The following is a 19,298-nucleotide window of genomic DNA, read 5'->3' as shown; positions in this document are numbered from 1 at the left end:
TTTAATGGCTTTGAGCAATGAAAGATGTGAAAATTAATACATTTCGTCTTCTTTCTACCTTCTTTCTTTTCCAACTCCTTAATTTGGATTAGTTTGTTACTTCAGTTTTTTGTTTGTTTGTTGTTTATACCATCAAACTTAACTTTTTTTTTTCCTTTAGCTAAATGTTTTCAGTTTTTAGCACATTGTGCCTCCATTTCATCAGCCACCTCTTGATTGGCTGTTTTTATTATTGCAGATTTTTGTTTTAAAAGTATTATTTTGCCACTTTTCCTTCCCCTCAGTATTTTGTAGACATCACTTCATTTTGTTCTGGTGCTGAATATTACCGTGGAAAATTTTCAGGCCAACTTGATTTTCCTCCTTTGTATTGGACTTTTTCTTTAAATTACCTCAATATTCAGATCATTTTTTATTTACCATGGAAATTCAGTAAGTCTGCTAAGATATGACCTTGTGTTGATTGTCCAGTAACAACTTTTGTTATGATATATATCTTCTTTTTATATGTGTATTAAAGATGTTCTCTTTATTAAAAATGTTTTTTTTTCTCTCATATACTCTGTGTATGTTTTCTGTTCCATTAGTTCTTTATTTTTTAATTGATTAATTTTTTTCTTTCTTTTTTTAGAAATTTTATTTATTTATTTTTGGCTGTGTTGGGTCTTCGTTGCTGCATGTGGGCTTTCTCTATTTGCGGCGAGTGGGGGCTGCTCTTCATTGTGGTTCGTGGGCTTCTCATTGCGGTGGCTTCTCTTGTTGTGGAGCATGGGCTCTAGGTGCACGGGCCTCAGTAGTTGTGACACATGGGCTCAGTAGTTGTGGCTTGCAGGCTCTAGAGTGCAGGCTCAGTAGTTGCGGTACATGGGCTTAGTTGCTCCTCAGCATGTGGGATCTTCCCAGACCAGGGATTGAGCCCATGTCCTCTGCATTGGCAGGCAGATTCTTAACCACTGCACCACCAGGGAAGTCCCCATTAGTTCTATTTTTAAAATCAGGAGCACCTATTATGTATATATTGAATCTCTGATTTCCTTAGTCTTCCAATATCTATTATCATCTTCATATATTTTAATAACTGTATTATCTACCATTTCATTTTTGTGTGAGTACCTTTAACCTGTTCACTATCTTTCTGCTTTCAGTAATAATTATTCCATTGCTTTTACTTTCAACTGTGGCTTTCATTTCTAAATATTTTCATATTTATCTTCCATTTCCTTTTTGAGCACTTATAAACTCATTTTTCATCTCCTATAGACAGGTAAACTTTTTGACTCATAATTTATTATTAGTATAATTTGTTAATAAAAATATCACACACTAGTTTTATTGACAGTCTGAAGAATTCTTTTGTTTAAATTATGGCTCTTTTTTTTTTTATGTGTTCTGCTGTTCCTCTTCTACTTTTTGCTTGCATTCCTTTTCTCCTTTTATTTTTCAGTTTCTCTTTTTAGTTTCGTTCTGGCATTAATGAGGCTGGAAATTAGCTGAAAGATAAAGTGGAGAAAGGAAAGTAGTAGCAAAGAAACAAACTGTAAGGGCCTGTCACTTTGATTTGGATTTCTTATTTTGAGCACTCTTTCAGAGTGAATCTTCACTGAGTTTTCATCATCCATGAGGTTGGCATGGCTGACAGTGATGTTTACAGTGAAGTTCTCCTTCCTACTCACCTGTCCTTTCCCCACAGACCTTCTGAGCTTTGATCTGGTAAAATTACATATCTTTTGATTAAGTGCTATGCTACCTCCTTATATAAATGTTATATATAAATGCAATAATTGAAAAAGGTAGAAATTATATGGCTAAATAATTACCATGTGATGATATTGTATTGTAGCTGAGGGAATGGACTCTGGAGTCAAAGGTACCAGAGTCTGAAACTCTGATCTAACCACTGTCTTCGCCTGATTATACGTAACCATTCTAGGATTTGGTTTTCTTAACTTTGAACATATTTCATGCATCATGTTTGTATTAAATGATATAAGGCCCAAACAACACTTAGTAGAATGCCTGGCACAAAAAGTATTCAATACATTTTATTATTACTATGATTAATTTTTTGTTTTTATTATATCATTTTGCTTTTAACTACTAATTCCTTCTTATAAATTTGCAAAATCCTTACCTACAAGTTGCTGAGCAAACATCTTCCTTAATCTCATCTGGTTCACCTTTTCTTAGTCATCTTTTTTCTTTTTCTCACCAATATTCTTCCGTATCTAACACTTGGAAGCATTCTGTTTTCGATAGATTGTATATACCAGAATCCTGGCAAGAAAGAGATGAGATCCTCCAGGGGCATAATAGAGGATGATGAATGAAAACATTTACAAACATGTAGGAAGGAAAGTATAGTCAACAACAAATGGTAAAGCACCCAAGACCTGTGTTTATCATTCTTGGACCTGGAAAAGGAAAAGAGGAGAGCAGTTTTTGGAACCTGGGGAGATGTTGCTATAGGAAAAAGCTACCCCACAGGAATGCAGCCATTTTCTAACCACAGCCTGGCAGGCGGGGCCCAGAGGAATAAATACTCTGACCTCATTCTCTTCCTGCTTTCCAGTCTCCTACTGTGCTTCCCAATGGCCAGACCATAACAGGCCAAACCAGAGGATGAGGCTGTCTGTAGGTACAACCTGTAAATGTCAGCCTCTTGGGGCAAAGAGATGTACAAAGAAAGATGGAGAATGAATCTGATGGGGCAAACAGAGAAAACAAAGTACATTTGTTGCTTTTTTGGGGAATTTATTAAATCAGGATAAATATTCTAACTGTAGAAAATTCTGTAGAGCCATATCTGTACATAATTTAGACTTTAAATTGAACATCCTTTTTGACCTGAATTTTTAGAGTTCTGGCTTTTTTTTTTTAATTAGCCACTCTACTTTGTGTTTTGAAATAAAAACAAGCCAACATAACTTTGTGGGTTGTTCTATATTTTAAAGAGAAGAGAAAAAACTTGACTAAATGCTACCTTAACAAACCTTACTCTGTAGATGCTTATGGCATTATCCCATGGTTCATCCCTCTTGCTAACATTTATGAGATAGATTTACATTTAAGTTTTTAATGACCACTTATATGTGGATTATATGAATTTTTGCTAAATAAGAATAGAATTAACAAAGTGCCCAATCTTACTTTTTCATCATGGGCCGACTCAACAATTCATGCTTATAGGACTCCAGCTCACAAAAAGTTACAAAAAGAATTGGTCTTGCTTCTTTCTCTTGAACCATAATCTATTGAAAAGACAGAACATCATGTGAAAACATAATTTTAGAAAAGAAAAAATATTAACATGGCTGAATGAATGAATACATAAAGTAGTTGATGAATAAATTATAAATTAGAATAGAGTTACTCTGAAAATAAAAGTCAACAACTCTCTCTTAGTTTCCAACTTGGAATCTAAAAACTGACTATTACTGAAAAGAAAAATTAGTTTATATCTCAAGTTGAGAAATGAGTGGCCTGATGTTGACCATCATTTCTAATGATTGTTTATTTTTATCACTTATGTGTATCCCTCAAGAGGGCAACTTATACATGTTCTATAACAGTAGGTAAGGAGTTGATTTTCAGACCTTTAATTTTTTTCCATCTACTATTATGAAAGCAATTTCTGGATGATTAATTGACTTCTCAGACATATCATTAATAAATGGCTCTGGTCAGTATGTGCCTCCCATCTGTCAACAAACCAACAATTAAAACTTTTTCTAGCTCCTCGCATTTTTCTAGCAAATCTTCTACCCTGCCTATCCTTTCTCACTGGATTTTTCCAAAAAGTGGTACCTGCTACCATGTTTCCCCTTTTGCTGTCCACATTTCATCCATTTAAAGATGAGCTTCATACTGTTTCATTTTCATAAAATTTTTGCTCATAATCAAGTAATCACAAATTGGTGGTAAAAGATCTCACTTTACTCCAGCAGCACTGCCAAAGATGAGTGATTGCCAGATTAGATTCTATACTTGCAAGTGTATTCATTATCTTTATATGTATATATCTTTATTATATAAAGATAGTAATATTTATATATTCAGTGTCCATGTGGAAAACTGATGATAAAGAGTAATGTACACTTCTTTCAGGTAAGAGTGATGTACTTCTAGATCTAAATATATATCTTATTAAAGGTCAAGTTTGCAGAATGAAAAATAACAAGGGCCTATGAGAAATTTCTGCCACATAAAAGAACAGTAATCTGAAGCCTCTGGCCAAACTCGTCATCTCTGTTTCTTACAGATATTAAGCAGATCCTATCTTAATGCATTTGTATGAGTTTTTGGTGGAGTTTCCTTCCTCTGGTAATTTTCATGGCTAGCAACTTTTTGTCATTTAGCTCTCATTTTAAACATCATTAGTAAACTGACTAAACCTAAATAAACGTTCTTTTAACCAATTCAACAGCTTTAACATGTCTTTTCCTAACCACAACAAAGCACATGCACGTCTCCAGGTGCCTTATCCACCACCCAGAAACAGAGAATCTTTCCAGGAACTCTTTCTACCTTCCTTTATTTATAATATTGTAAATTTGGGAACAGCTTAAGTATCTGACAACAGGGGAATGGCTAAATAAGTTATAGATTGGACTATGATAGAATATGGTATAGTCACTAAAAGGGCTGTTCATAAAATTTTTAGTATACATTAAATGCTATCTCATAGTGTTATATTGTATTAACAATGATTATATCAGGTATTATTAAGCGAAATCATTTTCTTTATACTTTCTGCATTTTCCCTTTCCTAGGGATGAGGGAAGCATATGCTACTCTTGTAAATGTGAAAATTACATACTAGATTAAAAATGTAGAAGACGTGCTTAGATCATGGTGTAGAGCAGTGTTTCTCAAACTTGTGGTTTGGTCTCAGGAGCACTTTTCACTTTTATAATTATCAAGGACCCCAAATAGCATTTAGTAGATTATACCTATTGATATTTATCATTTTAGAAATTAAATCTCAGACATTTTTTAAAGTTATTAATTCATTTAAAATGACAATATGCCCATTTTATGTTACCATCAATGATGTATTGTTATAAAATAACTGTATGTACCAAAACAAAAACTTAATGAGAAGAGTGACATTATTTAAAATTTTTGCAAATCCTTTAAATGTCTGGCTTAATAGAATACAGCAGATTCTCATATTTACATCTGATTTCAATCTGTTGCCATATTTTGTTGTGGTTAAAGTATATGAAAAAACCTGGCCTTATACAGATATGTGATTGGAAAAGGGAAAACTTCACAGACTCACCCTTACCCCCAACGCCCTAAAAAAAAGAATTTCTTAGGAGCACCCAGGAGTACTTAGACCCTTCTCTGAGGTAGAGGAAGAACTGGAAGAACTAGGTCTAGGTTTTAGACCTGCGTGATTTATTTACTAGTGGTGTAATTTTGACATTTCATGAAACCCCACTGAACTAAATGTTAGTTATCTGTAAAATGAGATTTGTATCCCACTGTGTTGTTGAGAAAAGTCATTGTTATTGTGGAACTCCTTTGCATTATCAAAACAAAGACTTCAGATACAATACATGTCATTTTTCTATTTTCTCTGTTTAATCAGGTACTGTCTTTTATGGTAGTAGTTATGTTTTCAGCTTTCATAGTCATAAATGGTAAAGGAATAATATTTTAAGTCTGTGCATTACTTCTAAGCAAATGGAAAAATTTGTCTTTTTTTTTTCAGAAGACTATCAAACTGTCCTTGTCATTATTCTTACCCATCCCATGTCTCCAAACTCTTGCTCTCCTCTTAGCTCATTCTGTTAGATCAATGCTCAAGTTGGAAGTTCTTTCTGAGTTGAGGCAATCTGAATGGAACCCTGCCAAACCAAGGAATATTACATTGCTCACTTGTCTTGTCCTTTTACCCATTGAAAATACGCTTTTAATGGCTAAAAATAACTTCAATATCCACTGTCCATTCTTAAGCAAAGAAATGAATAAGGTTTTTCTTAAATAGTCCATTTAATCACCTTTTAAGGGTAGTAATAATGAGAATGATAGCTTATATTTTATTAATTTTTAGAATTTATGAAGCTCATTCATGAATAGTCCCTGTAACAACACATGGAAATATGAAGGGACGTTTACTAATCCCTTTTGCAAACAAGGAACTGGGCTCTGATGATATATGAGGTCCTCCTCAGGTCAAGAGGTTAATCAGAGACTGTCCCAGGACCAGAGCTCATGTCTCTCAAGGCCCAGTATTGCCAGTGATAATATTCTGTAGAACAAGATGAGTTTTTGTAGTTTTTTTTTTTAACCTAAAATCATTTTGATTATACTAGCTATTCATTCCCTCTTTTCAAGATTTGGAATTTGGAACTGTATTTATCTTTCCAAATATTTTAAAGAGCTAGTAACACTTACAGGCTTAGATAAGATAGGGACCTACAGATGTGTGTTTTCTACTTCTCTGCTGTGTTGACTCAGGCTGCTGAAAAACCACTTTGGAGTGAGCTTAGGAGATGAGGTTGCTATGTGAAAAACAGAATTCAAATCTATGTATAGTTACTGATTCATGCACATTTTTTCTTGAGGTATGTCTTCTTTTGGAAGCTAAGATATGGGTGTGTTTCTACAAGAAACAAAACCATGCAGAGTATTAGAAATGCTTTTATTTTTTTGCTACAAGACTAAAGATGTGGGTATATTATCAATATCTTTCTGTGCCTCTCTAATGACAGAGAGTTCTGAAGAATCCATTACAGTAGTTTATTAGTTTAGTGAAATCATTAAAAAATCATTGCACCCTGAAATATAATAATTACCATAGATATTATCTTGAAATACTGACTAAACCATTAAAAGATAAAGGTATTGTTAAGGTTGGGATTTATTGCAGTTAGCTTTTAAATATTTTTTGCCCCCTCTTCCCATGTCTTTTACTGTAAATACTTTATACTTTAAAAATATTAAGTTTTACCTAATAAGTTTTTAAGTATAAGTAAATATAAGTTTTACTTAAATACTTCATGCTTTTTAAAACATTTAGTTTTTACTTCCTCACTTTGTAGTGTTAAGTGGCCTATGATTTAACTCTGCTAGATTACCTTCAGTTTCTCTAAGTCACTTGAGCATTCTCCTATGTGTCTTCCCTAACCTCCCTTCAGCCAGTCTTTGTTGGAGCACTATTCATTCTTTGATGCTCTGCTTAAATTCCACCACATCCATAACTTCTTTCCATATTCCTCATGATTCTAAGTGCTTTTACCCTACCCTGTTCTTCCATTGTTTTGTGTACTTTTATAATAGAACTCGGGCCAGTATTATGTGGATTATAGATATCAGTGCTTATGTCTATTACCACTAAACCAGGGAAGCCCATGGAGAACCAAGACTAGGTCCAATATGTATTTGCATCCTCAAAGTAGTCTCTTGACAAATGTGCATTGCATTGAATTGCATATAACTTCTGAAGCCACAACCTCCTCTTCCTTAAGTAAGTAGGATGGACATATTAGAATGAGCAAGGTATATTTGAAATGAGGGTTTTGCGCTCATGCCTTTAGGCAGTTATTAATTCTTTCTATTCCTGATGATTTCCGTGTCACAAATAATTGAAGTAATTGGGAGAGATTCATAAAAATTGAACAGAATCCAGGATAAATTTAGTAAATTAAGTACATTGTGGCTTTTGGAGCCAACTGATGGGCCTTAGAGATTGACTACAAGATGTGAATTAATGAAGGATCTCTTCTTACAAATAAATGTGTGTAAAATTAATTTTAGTTAGTTTAACAGGGAGAGAAATTGCCAAATGTTTTGTGTCCCTTGATTGCTTTAACTATGTATTTATGGAAAAGAGATTTCAGATGTCCCAGGAACAGTTTTCTGGATTCCTCTCATTCCAAAATCATGGAAGTAGAGATGATGCTGAAAGAGAAGACAAGGCACATTTATAAAATTTCACTCATCCAATAATATCTTATGATTGCAATTATTCCAGAGAAAACAAAAGTAAGTCTTTGTAAAACAAGAAAATGAGATCCATGTGTTCCTCCTAATCTCATGAGATGATATCACTCACATACTTAGAAAAATTAAAATAATACACTATTCGACTGGTGAGTGAAATCCTGCCTTAGTATTTTCTATGCATTAGGAATAATAACCCATTTTTTTGGTAATAAGTGGTCGTAGGAGTCTTTGCTTTTCTTATCCTTGGGTGTCAAGGAGGACTCAGACTTGTGTTGCTGCAGTAGCTTAAGAATATATTCAAAATCAAGTTTATAAATTGCTTTTTTGCCCACTCTTTTTGTGTATGTGTATGTTTTTGTGTATAGATATCTACACATTTTAATTAGATAGTAATTAGGGCAATGTGTGATAAATATACGGAATGCTCCTGATTTCTAAGCCATATAATCAATGAGCCACTGGGTCCTTATAGTATTTAAAGCATTGAAAATCTTGACTACAGAGTGACTAATTTTAATATTTAATTAACTTTAATTACTGTGGTAAGAGCCTATCTTAATTTATATTTGTATATTTATACCAAAGTGAGCTCATTGATTACTTGGAGATATTTAAATAAAAATTATAATCCAAATGCATTATATATATATATATATATATATTTTTTTTTTTTTTTTTTCTTTTTGCGGTTCGCGTGCCTCTCACTGTTGTGGCCTCTCCCGTTGTGGAGCGCAGGCTCAGCGGCCATGGCTCACGGGCCCAGGCGCTCCGCGGCATGTGGGATCCTCCCGGACCGGGGCACGAACCCGTGTCCCCTGCATCGGCAGGCGGACTCTCAACCACTGCGCCACCAGGGAAGCCCATGTTTTTTAATCAATAATATATTTTAGCTTTTTCATGATTATTAAGGTACTTACATATGACAAATAATTGTGATAGTAGAGATTGTGAGCAGAAGTTTCTGCTTTTCAGCATTAAGAATTGACCACTGCTGGCCATTTCTCATTTGATATATGCATATCATATGGGAGGGATATATGTATATCAGAGGGAGATAGGGATGAATCTTTTTATTACTCATAGATTGTCTAAAAAAGTGTTTTAAAAAATTGGCATTGAATACTCCTGAAATATTGATAACTGATGTAATTATTGGTGTAATTATTTTTCATATTCAAACACTGTACACAAATGTAAAATGTAGAACAAAACTACAACATAAATGACACTTGAAATGACAGGTTATAGAAAATGCTATACTTTCTCAACAGCCAATTTACAAAAATTTCTTTTATTACCTCGCAAACGCAGAGAATTCCACAGCTCTGTAAAACTAAAATGAAGTTACTAAAGGGTCTGAAGGAGTAGTTTGCCCCAAGACACGGGAAAATGTAAAACATTAAACAAAATACTGATGGAGGTATGAAATGTGATAAGATGTCTCATATTGATTTCCTTGCCCTCTACTGCCCTCTCCAAACCGAGGACCAATTTCCCAGACCTCTGGTCACCACATAGTTGTCAGTTGAACAATGTAAGAACTCAAAAGTCTGATGGGCTGAATGACTCCTTATTTTGTTGAGAAACAACTTGAGACTCTCAGGCCTTTAATTTTTTCAAAGCAGTATATGGAGCATGGCAAGCTCATTTGGTATAAATGGCCTTTGGTGTCACTGAGTTTCTGGACAATTTCCCCTTTGTAGCTTGTACGTACTCCTGCCATCTAAAAAGTTTCCCTCAGGGGAAGCCCTGACTCATGGACTCTCATTTTAGCTACAGAGAATTGTCTATTCTAATACAAACAGTCATCCACATTTCAGGATTTATCAGGCTTAATAAATAAGGGATTCATGGTTAAGAATGAGGAAATAAATGTTTTAAACGTAAACATAGTATTTTTAAAAAATGAATGAACTACCAATACATGCAACAACATGGATGAATCTTAGAACTAGACACAAAAGGGTACATACTGTCTGATTCCACTTATATAATGTTCTGGAAAGACAAAGCTATGGGCATTGAAGTCAGATCACTGTTGCCAGGAGGGGGGTTGGGAGGAGAAAGTTGATTCCAAATGGAGGCACTTTTTGTGGTAAAGAAAATATCCTCTAGATTGCGATGGTGGCTACACGATTATATACCTTTGTCATACTCAAAGGGCTGTACATCTCAAAAGGTGAATTTATTCTAAAATGTGCCTTAATAAACATGGCATAGTTACCTTTCTTGTGTGTGTGTGTGGTGAGAACCTTTAAGACCTACACTCTTATCCAGCCTGCAGACTCTTTTGATGCTGTCTTCCTAGTTAGTAGAGTTGAATTATATTATAGTTTAATTATCATGAAGTACAGTGCAGAGAGTGCTAGGACTTGGAAACCATTTTTGAAACTATTGTTTACATTGTCTGACACAGGTCACTTAATCTCACTGAATCCCAGTATAAAATGGGAATGATCATTCTGCTCATATTATTTCACTGGGTTATTGAGTCTCAAAGAGTATGTGTGTGCTCAAACAGTATGTGAAGAGTTGGGTGCTATATGAGCCAACATGATTTATCAGATCATTTATAATTTTGGCTGAAAGGACTCTCCATAACTTCTGTTATGTTTTGTTTTTTTAAAGATTTATAAAGTTTTATTGAAATACATTTAAAGATATGAATAAGTGGAGACATGCCATTTTTATTAGGAGAAAGATTCAATATCATTAAAACATCTATCCTTTCCAAATGAATCTCTCAACTCAATGTAAGTCCAATAAAAATATTAACTGGCCTTTTCCTGGAATCTGACAAACTGAATAAACAATTTATATGAAAGAGTAAAGGAACAGGAAGGGTTTGAAGTGATCTTCATGATTAAGAGGAGTGGGAAGAGCTGACCTATTAAGTTATCAAGGTTTACTAACAACAACAGTAAGTAAGCCACAGTGCCACTGGCACAGGGATACATCAACAGACAAAGGGAGGAGGCTGGAGAACCCAGGAGCAGACCCTCACATGTGACAATGTATAACAGCAGTGACATCACAATCAGTGGGGGAAGGATGGACTAGTCAGTAAATAATGGCTATTCAAATGAAAAAAAAAAAAAAGTATCTCTAACTTATAAACCAAGAGCAACAAACAAACCCAAACAAAACATCCAGGTGGATTAAAGACCTAAATGTGAAAAACTTGCAGAAGAAAATACAGGAGTAGGGAGATTTCCTAAAGAAGACACAAAAAGGACAGGCTTTGGGCTTCCCTGGTGGCTCAGTGCTTGAGAATCTCCCTGCCAATGCAGCGGACACGGGTTCGAGCCCTGGTCTGGGAAGATCCCACATGCCGTGGAGCATCTGGGCCCATGAGCCACAATTACTGAGCCTGCATGTCTGGAGCCTGTGCTCCTCAAGAACAGAGGCCGCAATAGTGAGAGGCCCGTGCACCGTGATGAAGAGTGGCCCCCACTTGCCACAACTAGAGAAAGCCCTCGCACAGAAATGAAGACCCAACACAGCCATAAATAAATATATAAAATTTTTTTTTTAAAAAAGCATAGACTACAAAGTAATAGATAAAAGTTTTCACATTCTCCATAACTTCTAAATGTGACTGTTGATTGCCTTAAGAGATAATATTTTGAAATGTAAAATTGCAAACTTTTCTCAAAATATGACTTATGCTAAAATATAAACATCCAGATTAAAATGAAGGTTCATATTTTAAGAATTTAAAAAATATATTTCTAGTTATGACTAAATGTAAAAAGATATATTTTCAATACAAATATTCAGGTAGAGCTAACCTATATTTATAACGTTTGGATATAGATACCATTAAATTAATTGGTTCATATATTTGTTTACTTGAAAAGCTATTATACTGAAAGCATTTTGAGAGATTCTCTAAATATTGTCATTTGTTTAAAAAAAATCAGTGATGGCGTTTAAGTTAAAGAAATAAACATCATATAATTACCTTGAACTTCAGCTCCTTAAGAAAAAAGACTGTGAAACCAGAGTTCCAAACCTGGACCTAGCCATTTCTTGACTAGTATGTCATTTCTTGACTTGTCTAGTATGACTTGACACAAGTTATTTAGCTTCTATGAGCCTCAATTTCCTTTCTTCATCTGTAAAACAGAGAAAATAATAGGACTTATTCCATAGTACTGATTTAAGGATTAAGTTAATGAGTACATGAAAAAGTACTTTTATAGTATCTGACACATAGTAAGTACTTAATATATTCTAGCCATCATTATTATTATTGTTATAGTTATTTTTACAATGGCTTTCAGCCGAAAAAGAGTATATTCACAATATGCAGTCTTTTTCTGTTCAGAAACTATGGTTTTGGGCTTCCCTGGTGGCGCAGTGGTTGAGAGTCTGCCTGCCTATGTAGGGGACATGGGTTCGTGCCCCGGTCTGGGAAGATCCCACATGCCGTGGAGCGGCTGGGCCCGTGAGCCATGGCCACTGAGCCTACACTTCTGGAGCCTGTGCTTCACAACAGGAGAGGCCACAGCAGTGAGAGGCCCGTGTACCGCAAAAAAAACTATGGTTTTGCTATTTTATAGCAAATATGTGTAGAGTGGCACCTAATCAGTTATGTGTTCTCCTTCTACTCTTTTATGTTTCTGTCCCTTGCTTAGATATTTCTTTGACTAGAACCATCATATTCCTAGTCCTCTGGGGCTGACATCTTGTAATCATTTTTATTTATGCTCACTGTTTCTTCTGTCATGGCCATTCAATCATCAAGTTCTACTGATTCTTTACTAAACAATATGGGTTCAACAATAACTATTAGGCAAATATAAATAACCAGACAATGTCCATAATCTTCAGGAGCTTTCAGTCTGGCAGGGAAATCAGACGTAAATAATGTGTGAGGTTAGAGAGGTCCATACAGGACACCTTGGTCAGCTCTATGAAGGAGCAGACTGGTTTGTCAGGGGGGCAACACTTGAGCTTTGCTGGCTCTATCATCTACTTAGTTGGCAGAGGTGTCCTCTTCAAATTTGCACTTCAGCTTCTCATAAGTCATCAGTGAATTTATTTCCACAATATAGTCTGAATTTCTTTGCTTCTTTCTATTTCCATCATCTCTCATTTGGACGAAAAGTGCTTCCTAACCTGTGTCCTCACTTCCATTCTTGCCTTGCTATAATACATTTCTCACAAGCCATTCAGATTTTCAAAAAATCAGTAAATTAGAGCACATCACTCCTTTGTTAAAAAACCCTCATTGGATTCTCACTGCATTTAGAAAAAAATCTAAACTCCTATACATGACCTGCAAGACTGACAGACCACATCTCCAGCCTTACATCATATCAGGCTAGCCATAATGGCTTTCTTTCTACTTTTTCATACTCAGAGCTTATTCCTATCTTTGGTAAGAGGAATAATGAGCTCCCAAAGATGTCCATGGCCTAGTGTCTAAAACCTGTGAATATGTTGCCTTACATGTCAAAAAGGATTTTGTGATATGTGATTAAGGATGTTGAGATGGGGAAATTATTCTGGATTATTCAGGTGGAACCAATGCAGCCACATATGCTATTATAAGCAGAGAGCCTTTCCTGGCTCAGGTCAGAGAAAGAGATGTGACCCCAAAAGTAGTGTCAGAGTGATGCTATGTTGCTGGCTTTGAAGATGAGGAACAGGCCACGAGAATGTGGGTGATCTCTAGAAGCGTGAAAAGGCAAAGAAATGAATTCATCCCTAGATCCTCTAAAAAGGAGAGCAGTCCTGCAGACACCTTGATTTTAGCTTAATGAGACCCAGACTTCTGACCTATAGAACTGTAAGATGATACATTTGTGTGTGTGTTTTGTTTTTTTGTTTTTTTATTTTCGGTACGTGGGCCTCTCACTGTTGTGGCCTCTGCCATTGCGGACCACAGGCTCCGGACGCGCAGGCTCAGTGGCCATGGCTCACGGGCCCAGCCGCTACGCAGCATGTGGGATCTTCCTGGACGGGGGCACGAACCCGTGTCGCTTGCATCGACAGGCAACCACTGCACCACCAGGGAAGCCCATTTGTGTTGTTTTAAGGCACTAAGTTTGTGGTAATTGTTATGGCAGCCATAGAAAATTAATACACCATTCCAGGCCACTCATGCTCGCTGTACCCTCTTCTTGGAATGCCGTTTTCCCCCAGTTCTTCAGGGACAGATCCTTTTCAAATTTTAGGTCTCAGATTCACTATTACCTCCTTACAGAGTCTACTCTTATGGCCCTATCTGCAGGATCCTTCCCACCACTGACTCCTGAGCAACTCTAAAACAACACACTGTTTATTTCCTTCATGGCGTATCCCTGTCTGGAATTACCTTGTTTGCTCACTTACTCTGTTTTAATCTCCGTAGCATCAGGGACCTTGTCTGTGTTGTTCACAGCTCTACTGCAGACCTTGTTTGTGTTGTTCATACTACATCCTTAGTGCTTTGATTAGAACCTGGCAAATATTTGAGAAAATGAATTAAACTGGGGAGGTGGTTATTTCAGGCAAAGGTCAGAGCCTGAATAAATTTTGAGGTGTGAAACTGCTTATGTTCCTGGGAAAATCTGTGTTTCCAATGGCTGAAGCCAAAAGAGGAAAGTAGAGGGCGATGGGACCAAGAAATAGGCATTTTCCTTCTCCTTCATTATTATTACTGTTATTATTATTTTAAAATATCATGTTGCTATATCATGTAAGTACTTAGGAATTAACAAATATAAAAAAATAGACTTACAGTTATAGAGAGTAAATTAGTGTTTACGTGTGGGGAGAGGAAAGGGGGTACTGCATAGGGGTAGGGGATCAAGAGGTACAAACTACTATGCACAAAATAAGCTACAAGGATATATTGTACAGCACGGGGAATATAGCCAATATTTTATAATAACTTTAAATGGAGTATTAGCTACAAAAATATTGAATCACTATATTGTACACCTAAAACTAATATAATATTGTCAATCAGCTACAATTTTAAAAAATGCAAGCACATAATAAAACCAGCAAGACTCAGTGAACAATTGGATGCGGGTTGAAGGAGAAGGAAGAGTGTCCTCTGTGTCTTATCTTTGGGACTAGGATAATTGTGGTAGTGTTAATTGGCATTGAGCTACATGGACTTGTCCAGAGGGAGATGTTCAAGCACTTAGAAATACAGGTCCACAACTCAGGAGGGAAGCCTTGACTGGAAGTTATTAGCACGTAAATGGAAATAAAGTCAAGGGGTCTAGTAGTTAAAATAGATCCAGATAATGGACAAGGAGAGAAAAAAGTTGATAGTACAATACTGTAGAGCACAAAAACTTTCTGAAAGGAATTAACAAAGGAAATTTGACCCCCAAAACGGAGGAGGAGTAGTAGTATGTGGGACCAGGAAGCCATGGGGGGAAAAACTTTCAGTAAGAAGAAGGGAGTAGTCTGAGTATCAAACACAACAGGAGGAAAAAGGAAAGATCTTTGGGTTTATCAACAAAGGGGTATTGGTGTCTCTTGTAGTGCTGGTGATGACATCCTGATGCACAGGGTGAAGTATAACCAGGAGGGGAAGGAGAGGAAGGAGAGGGAAAAAAGAGATGGTAGAAGATGTGGAGTCAAGGGAAACCTTTGGTTTTTTGAAGAAATTGAGGAAGACACTGACAGAGTAATGTCTCGAAGGAAATGTAGAGGGAAGGGATAAAGAGTGCAGAGGGAGGGACTAACCCTGAAGGGTGCTGAGACACCTTCTGAGATTGGAAGTATTGGTGTCAAGTAGATCTAAAAGCTAGGAAGCAGTGAGAACACTCACTTTGGAGTAGTAGAAACCTAAATCTACCACTTATTAGCTTAGCAAACTTGAAACGTCTTTGAAGCTTAATCCCTTTATATATGACTTGAGAAAATTAATAAATACCCTTTCAGCGTTGCTGTGAAAAATTGGATTAGTAAAAATTGACCCACTGGGCCCATATTATTATAATATGCACAATTCATTGGAATTGTGACAGATTTCTGAGCTCTCCACTCAAGCATTGAGGCCTAGAATCATTTCTTCAAGGACTGAGAAATGGTCAAGTCTTCCTGAATTCAGCCACATCTATTAAACAGACACACCTGGTCAATACCTGTGTATGTTTTACTTTTCTCCCAAATTATAATGTAGAATCCTAAAGCCAAACATAGAAGAAAAGCCCAAGTCACAAATCTAGCAAGGATAAGAGAGAATGCTAATAATTTATCTCAGCTCTCTTGAAAATATTTGCTCTGCCTCTATCATACCATGTGCTTTTGGTATGATGGGAAGAGGAGGCTGGGACTGGAGGAAACTGTGAGAGGTTGCCTTGGATTTTAAATCTTTCTTATAAAAGCTGTGTTTACATTTAAATTTAAAATAACTATTGATTTACTGATACTAAGATGCTGATCTGAGCAAGCACTGAGTGTTTATGTACACTGATTCTGCTACAAGTCCTGTTCCTGTTTAGTTATCATCTATGTGCTCTCAGCATTTAGAATACTTTCTGAGAATTGCAGATTCTCCATAAATGTCCTTAGTCTCTGTGGTTCAGTAAAGATTCCACACAAGACGCCTGAAAATTGTGCCAACCCTTTGGTATTGGGGTGTTGATGTCTAAAATAGTTTCAAAGTAGAATAGAAGTGGCAGGCACATGGAGTAAATTGTTTTTTCTCTGCATTTTCCTGTTATTCTTTTTGAATATTTAGCAAGGTGTTTTTCAAGTCCTGGCCTCTTTCAGATATTCTAGTTAGAATTAGCAGAAGGGTGATTTTTGGTTCTTACTTGGCCCATTCGTTTAAGTGGGAGCAGGGCATTTAAGTGCGGTGGTGCCAGAAGTATTTAATTGAAATGGGACGTGTTGAAGTGAAAAGCTAGACTGAGGGGTACAGCTGCGTGGAGAGTTGACCTCCTCTGGAATACCTCTCTGGAGATTCTAGCTCCAAAGCGAAAAGTCAAAGTTTCTTGGATTTCTTCTATGAAGAAAAGTGAGGATAATACATTACTTACCTAATCTTACCCTATAATCTCCCCATTTCTCTGAATTTCTCCTAGGCTTAATATATCCCACACATATGTATATGCTCTGGCTTATATTTCTTGTTTCATGTAAATTTCTTTTCTTAGTGTCTACAGGTGTTCCTTGGAGACAGTGGGTCTGCCTTTCACTTACTTTGTGTCATCCTCTCCCTCCAGTGCTTAGCGCAATGCAGGGTTCCTGATCACTGCTGAGTAATTATAAACCATTGACTCACCTGTGTTGTGTAGAACAGCCATTCTGATTCTGGGTAGACTCAAGGTAGCAAATGTATTAATTAGGTTATGTGGAACACTCGGAGGTCATTAAGATCTTGGCAAGCATGAGAGTGGCACAAAAGTTCATGAATAATGCTCTTGAATGGCAATTGCAACTGGAACTACCAAATTCCCTGAAAAGCTGGTTTAGGGGTAATAATACCACCATCTACTTTTACGTAGTTCTTTGCAACTCAGAACTTAGTTAATAATATATTACTTGTTTTAATGTCACTAAACCCTGTCCACTGGTCAGGGCAAAACTCTGTTCTCAAATGAGAAAACTGGAGTGCACAGAGATAAAGGACTTTGTGTTTACAAAATGGGCGAGTGGCAGAGCTGATGTCTGAAGCGAGGCTTTTTGCATCCAAATGGTGTCCTTCCCATTACTCCACACTAACATAGCAGGCTGCTTTTTTTACATAATAAAACTCTCTGGGACAAGAAGGACCTGCAGATGTGTTTCTCTAAATAAGAGAGATGGAGAGATAAGGAGACGATCTTAATTCAAAGCATGATGCATTTGTCAAATAGTTTCTTCACCTGGACATTTGACGGTCCCCTTCCAGAATCTGGGAAAAGAAGCAGAATGTAGCAAGGGGACAAGAATGAGTCCTCCTTAGTAAAAAGAAAGGGTTAAAATTTGTTCCTTTGAAAGTTTAAGGTGGACAAGGATCCTGAATTATCTAGACACCAAAAACTAGGCTGAAAGTCTGCATTTCCTCCCTATAGGGAAAAACTGAAGGAGTGTGTGTCTGGGGAAAAGGGTAGGGAGGGGAGATTTCTTTTTAAAAAGGTGGGGGGGGAGAGAAACAAACGTTTGTTTCTGTGATTAAGCCCCATTTATGTTTAAAACATAAATGAAATAGGGACAGTTCAAGGCACTGAGGCGCGTGTTCTGATTTGGTTGTTTACTATCAATCAGACCGTTGCTTGGCAGACACTGGATGGTTATGAGCCTGAACTAGCTGAAAAGGGGCAGGAAAAGAAGTGGAGGCAGCATTCTTCCTATTTAAAGCTGCATCGCTTGAAAAAAGTTTTCGCAGACTGTGCTGGAGCTGGTGCTGAAAAAGGGGGTTTTCAGAGGCTGCCCCGGGGCTGGTGCTGAAAGAAGAGCCCACAGCTGACTTCATGGTGCTACAATAACCTTAGAATCTACTTTTCACTCCCAGGAGGACCCACATGTCTAATATTTAGACATGATGGCAAATTGGGTGGAAGCAAGACCTCTCCTCATTCTTACTATTTTATTAGGGCAATTTGTCTCAATAAAAGCCCAGGAAGAAGACGAGGATGGTGAGTTTGCCTTTTGCTTTCCTTGTAGTGTTTATTGCATAGTTTGGGAAATAGGTGGAATGTTAAGCCTCAGGAAGAGCATGAAGAGGAGGTTCTGATTTGAAGTTGAGAAGGGGGCTGACAGATTTGCACCTGGGAAACAGCTTGGAAGACAATCGGGATGTTTGTAAATCCGGAGCTTCCACATCTGCGGTTCGAAGAGTACACTACTGAATATTTCTGGGAAAGCCTAGAATAAGTCCTTTTGCCTGAATGTGGAGAGTGGGAAGTTTAAAAGAAAAGGAGAGTGCTTACAACAGAGCACTAAAGGCACTTTTAGTTAGAGGAGTTCTGTTCTGTGGGCTGGAGTTTTCAGAGCAAGGAGAAGTCGCAGCAGAAGCAGGGTAGGGTGGAGTCTTTTTTGTACTGAACTTCAGCTGCTTCATAAAATTCTTTGTTTAGAAAAACCTCTGCAGCCAGTCTGATAACTGACTTTTTCTTTGTCTTTGGCTCCTTAGTTTTCTCTCTTTACAGACTTCTACGTCTTTCCCATTTTCATTTGTGATCTTACAATCACTTTTGCTTACTGAGAGACGATCTCCTTTCTTTTCCCATGGCAGAAGTTGATAGAAGCCAGATTTCTTATTTTCCCACCCTACTGACTTGATTATCAGGACAGTGGTGGTTCCCTGTTGGATGGCGGAAGGCAGGAAATCCACATGCCTTATATAATTTATTTATCAAGGAGTATTTTATTGGCATTATTCATTAGACACAAGTTTCCTTTCT

General features: G+C 36.8%; 1 protein-coding gene across 2 annotated transcripts in view; it reads left to right on the top strand.

The window, feature by feature from the left end:
* The window catches only part of COL5A2 (collagen type V alpha 2 chain), a 367,799-nt gene that overhangs the window by 201,384 nt on the left and 147,117 nt on the right, over window positions 1-19,298 (top strand). The window contains exon 1 of one of the 2 annotated variants that reach the window (XM_059055227.2): window positions 18,201-18,530. The exons of the other annotated variant lie outside the window; for it this stretch is intronic. Within the exon in view, the coding sequence (XP_058911210.1) occupies window positions 18,434-18,530 (97 nt within the window). The 5' untranslated portion in view covers window positions 18,201-18,433. Of the gene's footprint in view, window positions 1-18,200; window positions 18,531-19,298 lie in introns of those variants that run through there. 2 annotated transcript variants of the gene reach the window in all.

This window comes from Kogia breviceps, chromosome 2 (assembly GCF_026419965.1).
Source record: "Kogia breviceps isolate mKogBre1 chromosome 2, mKogBre1 haplotype 1, whole genome shotgun sequence".
Taxonomy (NCBI): domain Eukaryota; kingdom Metazoa; phylum Chordata; class Mammalia; order Artiodactyla; family Physeteridae; genus Kogia; species Kogia breviceps.
The sequence above is the reverse complement of the archived record's forward strand: the minus strand, read 5'-3'. Positions and strand labels throughout refer to the sequence as shown.